The sequence below is a fragment of the Paramisgurnus dabryanus genome, chromosome 9 (genome assembly GCF_030506205.2).
Source record: "Paramisgurnus dabryanus chromosome 9, PD_genome_1.1, whole genome shotgun sequence".
In the NCBI taxonomy this organism is placed as follows: Eukaryota; Metazoa; Chordata; class Actinopteri; order Cypriniformes; family Cobitidae; genus Paramisgurnus; species Paramisgurnus dabryanus.
The window spans coordinates 9559861-9573228 of NC_133345.1; the positions used below are offsets into that span (position 1 = coordinate 9559861).

The following is a 13368-nucleotide window of genomic DNA, read 5'->3' on the forward strand; positions in this document are numbered from 1 at the left end:
ATACACTGTAAAAAATAGTAAAAAAAAAATCTACAGAATTTTTTACAGTGTTCTAACAATCAATTGATAGTGGTTTTCCAATGCATTACTAATTGACAAATATGTAAAAACTTTAAAAACTTTTTTACATTCCTCTTAGCAGGAAACACTTTTAGCACAAGCAGGAGAACCGGAAGTGAACTACATGCACTGGTATGTTCACACAGCACTGGAATACAGTTGTCAAACCCATATTTGAGTCCTTAATAGGTTGCATTCACATGCAGTTCTTTATTGAAGATATTACATAAGCCTTCATAGACGCCCATTTTACATTATATATAGAATCCTGTGTAGGTATGTAGCCTACTGCATTGCAAAAATATAAAACCTTATGGGGCGGTTTTGCAGACAGAGATATTAGACTACACTGTAAAAAAAAAACCGTAAAATTTACGGTGAAAAACCGGCAGCTGTGGTTGCCAGAAATCCACCGTAAAAAATACGGTAGTCATGTTCTTTGGTTTACGGTATAATAAGGAGTAAACTGTGAAATTAACGGTAAAAACTGGTAGCTATGGCTACAGAAATCTACTGTAAAAAAAACGGCAGAAATGTTAATCAAGTTACGGCCTGGAAAAAAATATACCGTAAAATTTACGGTGAAAAACTGGCAGCTGTGGTTGCCAGAAATCCACCGTAAAAAAAACGGTAGAAATGTTCTTTGGTTTACGGTATAATAAAGAGTGAACTGCAAAATTTACAGTTAAAAACTTTCAGCTGTGGTTGCATATAGACTTGTAAAAAAGCAAAGTCTTGTGATTCATAAATTCCAGAATAAAGCAAAACAATTAGATCACCTTATACTAGATACATTTTTATTTAAATACCACTAATTTAGTAAACACACATTTAGGCATCCATATTTCTTTTCATTAATCAGTTCAAGAGTGCAGAACAAACATTTTGAAATACCAGAAATTTACCAGAAAGCAACATAAAAAAAACATAAGCAGAACGTTCTATCATGAGAATGGTTTAACCATGTTAATGAAAAAACATGAACAGCAAAAGTATACACAACCCATATATAGAGAGCATACAGATTTTAACTTTTTTATATCAAAAAGTATCTTTCCGTAGGGAAATACAAATTCATAAATTGACAGTACACAAAACAGCATAACCGCATAAACCTTAAAATCTCTGAATTTCATTGGCTTTAAAAGCAGATTTAATTTCATTCTTCTCAAGGGACAATAAAATATTCAAAACTAATTTCTATAGTAGAGCAGTCAATGTACTTCTTGTATAACAGTTTAGATTTACTGTCCCACAAAAATGGCCAAGAAGATCGTTTACATCCTGAAACTGAGTTACAGCATTTAGGCATCCATATTTCTTTTCATTAAACAGTTCAAGAGTACAGAACAAACATTTTGAAATACCAGAAATTTACCAGAAAGAAACATTAAAAAAAAAACATAAGCAGAACGTTCTATCATCAGAATGGTTTAGCCATGTTAATGAAAAAACATGAACACCAAAAGTATACACAACTCATGTATAGAGAGCATACAGATTTTAACTTTTTTATATCAAAAAGTATCTTTTCGTAGGGAAATACAAATTCATAAATTGACAGTACACAAAACAGCATAACCGCATAAACCTTAAAATCTCTGAATTTCATTGGCTTTAAAAACAGATTTAATTTCAGCTACAAATATATTTTCTTTTTTCAAATGACTACAGGCGCATAATACCATTAAATAGGTTTGTAGGATGGAACATTCAACACACAACACAGAAATTTCCAACACAAAGTCTGAGCATCAGCAAGTGACTTAACATTGCAATTAAGTAAACAAATACAAATTTGCAAACTTGTATCTTTAAAGTGAACTGAACACTGGTAAAATTTCTCAAAAGAAAAAAAAAATACTAATAGCAGTGTCCAACCTTAATCTGCTCTCCATTCATGGTCCGCAAGGTCTGCTATGAGTGTAAGGACTCTGGGATTCACTGGGAGCTGTTTTTTGTTTTTTTTCCATTCAACTTTGGTGCCCTTCTCTGGGTTTATGCTAAAGAAGCACCTGGAGAAGAAGGGAAATTGAATGACTTGAATTAGCTACTTAATGGAATCTTGCATTGCATCATTTTAACATTCAACAAGTACACAGCAAATTTAGCAGAGGCTAAGATGGTGGTGTTACCGGAAGCTAGTTATTTTCATTTATAAAATTTTAAATATGGATTTTCCACAACAACGCCGTGACTTGGGGTGAGTAAATCATGGGTTTAATATACAGGGTACCCCCAGGATTGTCAAACCTAAATTCAAGGATTTTTAAGACCTTTTTAATACCACTTCAAATTAAATTTAATACCTACATCGCACCCATTCGGGTAGAATAAATCATTTTAAATAACGTAATATACCTTAAATAATTACTATTTACAAGTGTTCATGACAACATGCCTCTGAAAGGCTGAGTCCAAGGCCCTAACCCTTATCTTTAACCAACAATCAAAACCAACAATCAAATAGATTTAATAGATGATATTAACTAATTAAACAGTAAACAAAATATATAATAGCTTAAATTTGCGTTATTGTTTGCAGCTTATTATTGCATGGATCACACATGACTATTGTTTAACACATAAATGACCTTCTCCAACATAATGATCATATTAAAACGTGTCTATTCTACCTTGATTTATTAGAGACGGATTGTGGAACAGAAGATTGTGTGCGTGCGTCACTGATGAAATCAAACAATCGATCACAGGTGCGAGGACACCCGTCATTGTCCCGCCCCCACAGTCCCAAAGTCAACTTGATCGAGCAAGTGCGTGTTGTGCAGCTGCGAGCGCATAGAGAGAGTCGAGCGAGCGCTCATCCCAGCCTTTGCTTTGCTCGCGTGACTGTGTTTGGGCGCTCTGAGCAGAGGTGCGCATGCGCTCTCGGGAGGACGTTTTTCTGCGTGCGGATAGTGTTCTGCGCTCGTATCTGTCGCTTGCGCGTGGTTTTCGTGCATGCGAGTTTTGTGTCTGAATTAACAGCATATAAATCTATTGATCATTTGAAAAACTAAGACCTCCGTGAAAAATTCAAGACTTTGAGGTGAAATTCAATACCTTTTTAGGCCTTAATATGGGAAAGTGAAATTCAATACTTTTTCAAGACTTTTAAGACTCTGCGGGTACCCTGAATATAATTTTTAAACGATATACAATGATTATCACATATGGTGTACTCACTTTTGTTGCAGGCTATTTGGACAATAATAATCAAGTTATTTTGAGAGGACAGTAAATCTATACTGCTATACAGGAGCATATTGACTAGTCTAAAATATACAAATTTCTAAAGTATTGTCCCTTAAGAAGATGGGAATAGCAAACATGCATCATAGATGAATTAGAAACTGCTGGTGAGATGAAATATGCAAGATAACGTTCATAATATATAATTTAATTTCTCCAGTGACAAAATTAGAACTTAATAGGTTTTTAAGTCACAAAGAGGACATATATGCTATTGCTCTGGGACAGACTCGCTGCATACCTCTCGAATCACAGCATTTTGCAACTTGCTAATCCCACATTAGTGTGGGCAATGATTAAATTCAATTTAAGCATACAATCTCTTTGGAAGAATAAACATTAGATGCTATAAAATGTAATATCTTGGAAAATGGCATTTAGACCTAAATTTAAAGGCTTCAATTTTTAAAGGAACACGCCCACATTCTGGGAATTTAGCTTATTCACCGTAACCCCCAGAGTCAGATAAGTCCATACATACCTTTCTCATCTCTGTGTGTACTGCTAGCTTAGCACAAAGTCTTGAAGTGAATGGCTCCAGCTAGCACACTACTCCCAATAAGTGACAAAATAATGCGAACATTTTCCTATTTATGTGTTGTGATTTGTGTAGTCACACCATGTACAAATAGCAAGGTCATATGAGACACAGCCATCTTTTAACAGTATACATACTGCGAACTATATTCTCAGGTGAAGCACTGCTACTTGGCCAGAGTGATTTGCTCACAGCACCCGAGAAGCCCCCTGGGGAGGAGCAGAGAGTTCGGTCAGAGTTGTGCAAATCACTCCGCCCAAGTAGCAGTGCTTCGTCTTCTACGAATTTAGTTTCCAGTATGTATACTGTTAAAAGATGGCTGTGTCTCATATCACCTTGTAATTTGTACACGGTGTGACTATACAAATCACAACACATAAATAGAAAAAAGTTTGCATTATTTTATCACTTATTGGGAGCAGTATGCTAGCTGGAGCCATTCACTTCCAGACTTTGTGCTAAGCTAAGCTAGCAGGGGCTGGGTCAGACAGAGTTACAGCACGCACGGAGATGAGAAAGGTATGTATGAACTTATCTAACTCTGGGGGTTACGATGAATAAGCTAAATTCCCAAAATGTGGGCGTGTTCCTTTAAGAGCTCACATACTGTTTTTAATTATAGAAGCGCGAATTATCAAAAGAAAACACTGATAAAAAAATGTAAACCTTGTAATCCATAACTTCAATACCTTGTAAATAATAAATGCAGGATTCATGGAAAGTGTTATCCAACATTCTTTAAAAAAAATCTTTTTTGAAATGCAGAATTCCGAATGTGCTTAGAATAAGCAAAAAACACCAAAGTTTCATTTTTAAATGAACTTTCAAATAAATTAATGTAAAAAATATTTTTGAGCTTACCTTTGCAGGAATTCCAGAGTAGAACCCAGCTCCAAAGGATAATGAATGTTGAAACAGTAGAAGCTGCCAAACATTATGCATATTGCTGAGATGAATGTAGAAATGTGTGGAGTTGTTATCCTTTGGTCAATGCTCACCATGAACAGCTTTGATGTGTAGCAGGAAGAGCCTAAAGGAAAAAATGTAAAGGTTTTTAGTTGTGACATAATAATACATTTTTAAATTCTTATCTCATTGTGCTGACATTGTTCTTTACAGAACTAATCTTTAAAGGAACACGCCCACATTTTGGGAATTTAGCTTATTCGCTGTAACTCCAGAGTTAGATAAGTCCATACATACCTTTCTCATCTCTGTGCGTGCTGTAACTCTGTCTGACCCAGCCCCCGCTAGCTTAGCTTAGCACAAAGTCTGGAAGTGAATGGCTCCAGCTAGCACACTGCTCCCAATAAGTGACAAAATAATGCAAACATTTTCCTATTTATGTGTTGTGATAACAAGGTGATATGAGACACAGCCATCTTTTAACAGTATACATACTGGGAACTATATTCTCAGAAGACGAAGCACTGCTACGTGGGCGGAGTGATTTGCTCACAGCACCCAAAAAGCCCCAAGTAGCAGTGGTTGGCCTTCTGAGAATATAGTTCCCAGTATGTATACTGTTAAAAGATGGCTGTGTCTCATGTGACGTTGTTTTTTGTACACGGTTGTGACTATACAAAACACAACACATAAATAGGAAAATGTTCACGTTATTTTGTCACTTATTGGGAGCAGTGTGCTAGCTGGAGCCATTCACTTACCCGACTTTGTGCTAAGCTAAGCTAGCGGGGACTGCGTCAGACAGAGTTACAGCACGCACAGAGATTAGAAAAGTATGCATGGACTTATCTTACTCTGGGGGTTACGGTGTATACGCTAAATTCCCAAAATGTGGGCGTGTTCCTTTAACTAGGGATACACCGACTATTCTGCATATTCGGTGTTTGGCTAAATGAGTAAAAAGGAGCCATACGCTTTATAAATGAAGCAAATATGTCAGCAGTGTGGAAGCATTTTAAAGCGTCAAAGAAAGCCACAAAAATGTATAGCACTACAAGTTTAAAGGAAAACACCATCATGTTATTACCTCAACTTAGACAAATTAATACATACCCATTTTTCAATGCGTTAACTTCATCTTTGAACAGCGCATCGTCAATGTGTTAGCATTTTGCCTAGCCCCATTCATTCCTTAAGAAGCCACCAAACACTTCCATGTTTTCCCTTTTAAAGACTGTTACATGAGTAGTTACACAAGCATGGCGACACAAAATAAAACAAAGATCTCCTTCCAGTATTACGACACATTCAGGCTAGGAAACTGGTATCTGTCTTGGGCCAGAATCGTAAGTACATTTCAACATTTGATTTTATAATGTATGTGTTCTTAATCTAGTTTCAGAAGAGTTCAATTAAGGTTTCCTCTTTGATTTGTAGAACAAAGCACTGGTTGCGCATCAAATTTGGCAGAAAACAGTGACAATAATTTAGCTTCGTGTTCGTCATCTTCATCACATCTTGTCAAGGTTTCCAAAGTGCCTTTAGACTGGGCAGACAGGGGGGGGGGGTGGAGTTCACAGGAGTGATGATGTTAAATGCAGAGGTCAAAGTGCTGTAAACTAAGTGCTCTTCCACCATATAATATATTTCTAATTTTTATCCGCTTAAAAAAACGCCACGTTTTATTTTGTGCCACCATATTTACTCATGTAACAATCTTTAAATAGGCAACACATGGAAGTGTTTGGTGATTTCCAAATTCAGTCCTGTTTGGATCCTAAGGAATGAATGGAGCTAGGCTAAATGCCAACACATTAACGACGCACTATGCAAAGATGAAGTGCATGCATTGAAAAAGACAGGTATGTATTAATTAGTCTAAATTGAGGTAAGAACATAGTAAAATGTAAAAAAAACTGTGGTGTTTTCCTTTAATTAATCATTTAAAATTCAGAGACACCGAACAACAGAGTACATGAAAAACACAGCAGAAATTCTATAGATATTCATTAAAACTTACCACAGACAACGATGCAGGGTGTTGCTGGTAACTTATCTAGCTGTACATCTTCAACAAGGCAAGACTCTTCAACATAGTGAAACATCATCTCTTCCTTTTCATCGAAGTAGGCAAGCAGGAGCAGTACCAAGTCTTTAATATCTTCAGAACATCCCTCAATTTGTCCCCTCATAACTTCAAGTTTTGCAGCAGCTTGAAGTACTTGTTTCTTCCGTTCTGCACCAACAGTTTTTAGAAAGTTAAGGAGCCGCTGTCCCTTTTTATCCAAGCTGTTGAAGAGCGTCTCCTTTAGATCGATTCCTGTTAGCAACTTGAAGTGTACACACATGCCAACCTCTCGAAACAAAAAAGGCCAGGTCTCACAAAGCTGTTGCATGCTTGTTCCGTTGTTTATGTCTCTGCGTTGTGTATAGTATGTTGCTTTCAAAAGACTCCTTACTACTTCTGGGTCAGCATTAGCTGTTGTAGACATCATCTTCATCTGTTCTTGTTTATCCAACTGGCTCTCTTTAGTCTCACTGAGTGGCATAAGTTTTAATTCCCAATTCACACAACCATAAGTGTCTTGAACTGCTGCCTTTTTTTCACCAGGAATCTCGTCTGTGTCAGAGTCTTCTGTTCTGTTGCGTTTTCTGATTTTTGGCACATATGATCTCTTTATGTTTTCTACACGATTCTGAAGCTGTTTCACCAGCGAATGATACCCTGAACCAACTATATCACCCTCAATAACATCCTGCAGGGATGCAGGGTATTTGGCCACCATCTTTTTAGCAATGGTTGTTGAACTTTGTTTACTGGGACCATCACATACCTTCAACATGTCAGAAACCACTATTCTGATCATTTCTCGACGTAATCGAGGACTTAGTCTCTTCTTTTTTTCTAAACAATGAATAATTTCTTCTGGAAGCTTCTGCCATGGAATTTTATAGTTGTCTGCCCAGTCTAAAGGCACTTTGGAAACCTTGACAAGATGTGATGAAGATGACGAACACGAAGCTAAATTATTGTCACTGTTTTCTGCCAAATTTGATGCGCAACCAGTGCTTTGTTCTACAAATCAAAGAGGAAACCTTAATTGAACTCTTCTGAAACTAGATTAAGAACACATACATTATAAAATCAAATGTTGAAATGTACTTACGATTCTGGCCCAAGACAGATACCAGTTTCCTAGCCTGAATGTGTCGTAATACTGGAAGGAGATCTGCTTCCTGAACATACTGAAAATCTTCAGGTGTCGTTACCCCAAGTGAGTTCAGTGTCTCCACAACTGATGCCAGCACCGAAGATGAAAGATCTGGGAGTACCCGAACAATTGCACTGGTTACATTCCTTTGCTGTGATTCATCCATAACTAAAACAGAAATACATCAATTTAGTGTATTGAAAAAGAATAAATGTGTAGTGTTTAGTTACTTACACAAACAACAAACTGAGAAAGATTATTTCATTTGTATTACTTGGGTTTTAGCATTGGTTATAAATACAATCAAGTGCTATAACAATGCTAGACCTGTTATGCACTAATGTGACACTACACTGTGTTTCAGGGTGACAACCCTACATCCTTGCATCATGTAAGACGTCAAAGGATAAAAGTCAAGCAAGTCCTCAATATTCAAACACTGCACCCTCTCACTGGTGTTTCTTAGCGAGTACAAATGATACTCAGGAAGAAGGTCTGCTATGAACACTTTGGTCAGTAAATCAACTCGCTCGTCTGTGATGAACATGAGCAAAAGTTCACCAAATTCCATGGTTTCATCATTTCTAATGACAACCAGTTGGCCCTTCTTGAATACAGTTCCTTTATACTGTATTTCTACAGAAACCTGTGTTTGTGTTTCACTAAAGCTGAACTGACTGACAGCAGCTTTGACAGTTTCACTGTAAAGCTCAGAACAAAATGGAGAACTCCCTTTCACTTGCAATACTGGGGGACAAGAACCAGATGCCAAGTAGGCCTGAAACAACTGATGCCTCTCTGAAAGGGTGTGACACAAATTCTTAAAATTCTTTATATGTCTGGTACATCTTTTGAAGTAACTATGCTTACTTTCAAATCTCATAGTCCATAACCTTATCAATGGACCAAATTTGAGTATCAGACCTGGATAGTGCCGCAAGTAGTGATGTTTTGGTCTCAGATTTACTTCAGGAAATGCTGCTTTTCTGGACTCCAAGTATTCCTGTATGAGAACATCCAAGTAAGCAACCTGTGACACTGAAATTTTCTGAGCACAGATCAGTTCAACAATCTCCTTTAGCTGAAGTGTTAACTGCCAAACTTCATCTGCAGGATCTAGCACTCTGTCACTAAGTATAACAGGTAGAAGCCTTAAAAAATTCCAATTTTGAATGGCCTGACCTGCCAGCTTAAGTCCATGCGGACTGACCTCACAAGGTTTTGAGAGAGCGTCAGAACCACTATATTTGAACTGACAGATTCGACGGTTAAGAACTGGGTAAGTGAACCACTTTTTCTTAACAAAATACTTCAGGTACAGGACAACATCATAAGACAACACGCCTTCAAAAACATCGTGACCAAGGCAAGGTGGCAAGCCAGGTTGGCACACATTAAAGTTTTTCAAAGAACTGAAAACTGAACTGAACTTTATGCCTTGAACCTCTGTAACGCCTTCTGTCTGTAACTGTTTAACAGCAGATTCATATCCCTCAACAGTACGTAGTGGACCACATGAATTTGGGTCAACACTCTGAAATTCATCTTTAGTAATTAGACAGTACCTGCAAAAGTACTTGGACTGGCTAAAGTTTTCAGTGAACCCACCAATACAGTGTGATCCCAAGTTATCTCCAGCGATGCAGTAAAGACTGCCTTTAATAACAGACTGGTCTGACAGAGAAATCCCATTTTCCTCAAGATCTTTCAGGTCTGCTACTAGCTGTGAGAAAACACTTTCATGGCCAAAGTCTTTAAAGTCCTTCTCCCTGCACAACATAACCAGCTGCATATGTTCTGTGTTTGACCTAAGATGAGCTGGCAAATTAACAAGAGAGAGATAAACAGCCAAAATTTTGTGTTTTTTGCGTGCAGACCCTAAAGGGTTAACCACCTCAAAAGCATCCTGATAGAGCAGTAGCTGAAGGCTTGGATTGTCTTCAGAGAAATCTCTGGACTTAAGTATTTGGCCATCAGAGCAATCACAAAGAATGTCAGAGTTGTTTTCAGTCAGGTGCATTGAAATGTAATTCCTCCCAATATCTGAATTTAACAAACTCCTCAATGTCTCTTTTACAGGAACATAATATGCAAACTGCTCTTTCCGGTTCTCATCTCTACCTAAAAGTATTCTTTTTGGTTCAACATAGCTGAATACTTTTTTAAATGCCTGGCTCCTTGAGTACACTGTTCGCAAAGGTCCCTTGTGACACATAGAAAACAAGTCTGATTCTTTCACTGTAGCAAGGATTTTAGAAATTGTTTCCTCTGGAAGTGACAGATCATTCTGCAAAAGTGAATGAAGCTTACTAACAGTATATGTTTGTCCCAATTCATGAATATTTTGCATCTCATCTACAATATTTTGTATTGTAGAAGCTGCGAGAAGAAACTGTCCTTGTAATTTCAGATAAAATAAGCTAACATTTTTTAAAAATAAATCATCAAAATTTTCAAATGAACCAATTTCAACTTCTGACTCACCTGTATTTACATCCAGGTCAGAAGCTGCAGGATATTGCTCAGTTGAAACAGATGCAATCTCTGGTGCAGATTGTTGATGTGAATGATCAATGCTGTTAAAGGAGCAATTCCTGTGCTTCCTAGACATATGGGAAGTAAAAGAAGACTTAATTTGAAAAGTATATTTGCACCCTCTTACTGGACAGTTAACTGCACGACCTTCCTTTAAATGGTTCTTTAAATGAGCAACAAGACCAGGCACATCGCTACACTGATGACCACAAAGTGCAACATTGCATATTAAGGCTGTATCAGTTACTCTATGTGCATAGGTGTTATGTCCCCGATAAAAATGACTCTTGAATGCTTCATATTTGGAAAATGACTGTTTGCAATCAACAGCTGCGCATTTGAAAATTGCATGTGGTTCGTTGCGATGCAGTCTACAGTGCAAGACATAGTCCCTCAGACTGTGCACTGTTAAACTACAAAAGTTGCAAGTGTACATTTTTAAAGCATATTCCAAAGTGATTTACATTGAACTGAACTCTGAGCTCACACTGTCCATTCAGTTAACAGTGAAACATTTGCTTACCTGTGTGTGTTGCAGAAAGACCACCAAACAAACGAGACAGAGCAGGCAGTGCAACGTGTTGAGTGCTGACGGGACTGGTCGTCAATAGAAAGACAAGACTTTTAATAAAAGAAATAACTTTCATTTAAAATAAAACATACTATGCAACGCAGTGTCACTGACTGGACAACTAAAATGACAATAAAACAAGAAAAGCTTTTAAACTTGAAACCAGGGCTTTTACAAATGGTTTAATATGATGCTCTAATTACAATCTCCACTATTATTCATTTAGCCCCACAAACAGATTGATAAATGGGTCGCAAAATGTTTTAATGACAAAGAAACCAAGCAAATTCCCGAGCGAATTAGTAAACTACTAGGGTGTAACGTTAAGGTTATATATTAAACGTTTAAAATATTAGCAACTAGTAGACATCCAGCTGGTTAACGTTACACGTTTAATCTTGAGATTTGAAAAATTACATAAAAAAATACCAAACGGTTTAAAACACAACCGCATAACCTTATACAACAAGACAATTAATACCACAAACTGGGCTTATATGTGCTCACCAAAGAGATTTTGTGGTTCATTTAATTTACATTTCATGAGTTAACAGCAGCACGTAGCCTTCCTTTCCTGGGTCAGCTAAAAAAAACCGCAAAACCAACGGGCTCGCGCATATGGTTTACCTCACAAATATTTTTGCAAGTAACTTAACTCAGAATATAACCATATAATATAACCTAAAACTGATAACGAAGGAAATTATTATATCTTAAATGTACAAACTGTGCTTATATGTGCTCACCAAAGAGACGAATAACACTTAAAATCCAGAGGAGTAAAGAGCAGCACGACGCTTTGCTTGGCTGTGTTCCAGAAAGACCGCCAAACCAACGGGCTCGCGCATATGGTTTACCTCACAAATATTTTTGCAAGCAACTTAACTCAGAATATAACCATAACTAAAACTGATAACAAAGGCAATTATTATATCTTAAATGTACAAACTGTGCTTATATGTGCTCACCAACGAGACGAATAACACTTAAAATCAGAGGAGTAAACAGCAGCACGATGCTTTGCTTGGCTGTGTTCCAGAAAGACCGGCGCCAACCTAACGAGCAAGCCTAGGCAACGGCTTCGGCAACGGTGCAACGTGAGCGCTGATTGGACAATTCAAAAATCAATACATTTTATAAAAAAATCCTTCACTTTATACAAAGTCGTGGTACTGAGTGGACAACTAATAAAATTAAGACTGTAGCATAAAGTAAAGCCTTAATTTAACATAACATAAAAATTACCATATTTTAAAAATGTTTTTAATTAATATGATGCAACGTAATATAAATGCAATATATTGCATATGAACCAAAAACAATAACATAAAGTTTGGATTTTAAAACCTTTTACATATTGCATTTCATATTAATTTCAGAATTCAGTGACATTATTGAGGAGTCTAAATCAGGAGTCATTGCAATTAAAATACTTCATGTAATATTTCATATTTTATTATGGGAGAGACTAGTTTTTTAAGCTGCTTGATTTATTGTTAAAAAACACAAGTGCATAACATACTGCTAACAGCATACATCAGAAATTTTCACAATACAGTGATTTTCTGTTTATTTTGTTTGTGTGCTTTACTGTTGTTTGGTGGTAAAATAAAAGACATTTTACAAAGCAATCATGTGAAACCTGTTAAATGTCCTTGTTTTTACATTAACAGCATTACACCGTCAATTTATCGGTAATTTCATGTTTTTTGAATTACGTTTTTTTTCCTTCACTATTTTACATTCTTTCACCGTTAAATCCACGGACTTTTTTTACAGTGTAGGCCTAGAACTGAAAACAACTTGCATTCACATCCTAAAATACATCAGTGCCCTTTGTTTGGGGGATGTGGGTGAAGCTGAGGTACCTGGTTGCAGAACCAAGCCCGCCTAGCTCAACTCTAGTGACAGCAGTGGCAGTTCACCTGTCACTCAAGTGGCCACGCCCTTAATTATGCAGAACTTCAAGGCTTAATATAATTTAAACGGATGAGTTACAAAAAACAACCCCCTAACATTTGTCATGAAGGGCAAAATTAGCTATATAGATAAAAAACTGTAAACATTATTATTTGCTGTAAGCTGGAGCCAGTTTAAGTTACTTTCGAATTGAAGATCGGAAGGTTGCCCCTCGGTGTGAATGCAGTGCAATAAATTCTTGAAATTGTTAACACCTTATACCTCTGTGGGAGTGGGAATGACTTAAACATAGCAATCAATCAATAAATAAAATAAAACAAAACTGTCAGGCAGACAAACTCTACATAATGTGTTGTACTATGTCTAAAAATACA

General features: G+C 36.8%; 1 protein-coding gene across 1 annotated transcript; it reads right to left on the bottom strand.

Moving 5' to 3' along the window:
* Window positions 1-1038: 1038 nt before the first annotated feature.
* Window positions 1039-11095, bottom strand: LOC135773125 (uncharacterized). Its single transcript, XM_065282622.1, has 6 exons — window positions 11027-11095; window positions 10453-10571; window positions 7924-8136; window positions 6777-7832; window positions 4712-4880; window positions 1039-2075 (listed from the first exon to the last, which is right to left on the bottom strand). Exons 3-6 carry the CDS (start codon window positions 8132-8134, stop codon window positions 1943-1945), a joined length of 1569 nt encoding a protein of 522 aa, XP_065138694.1. The 5' UTR covers window positions 8135-8136; window positions 10453-10571; window positions 11027-11095; the 3' UTR covers window positions 1039-1942.
* Window positions 11096-13368: the final 2273 nt, after the last annotated feature.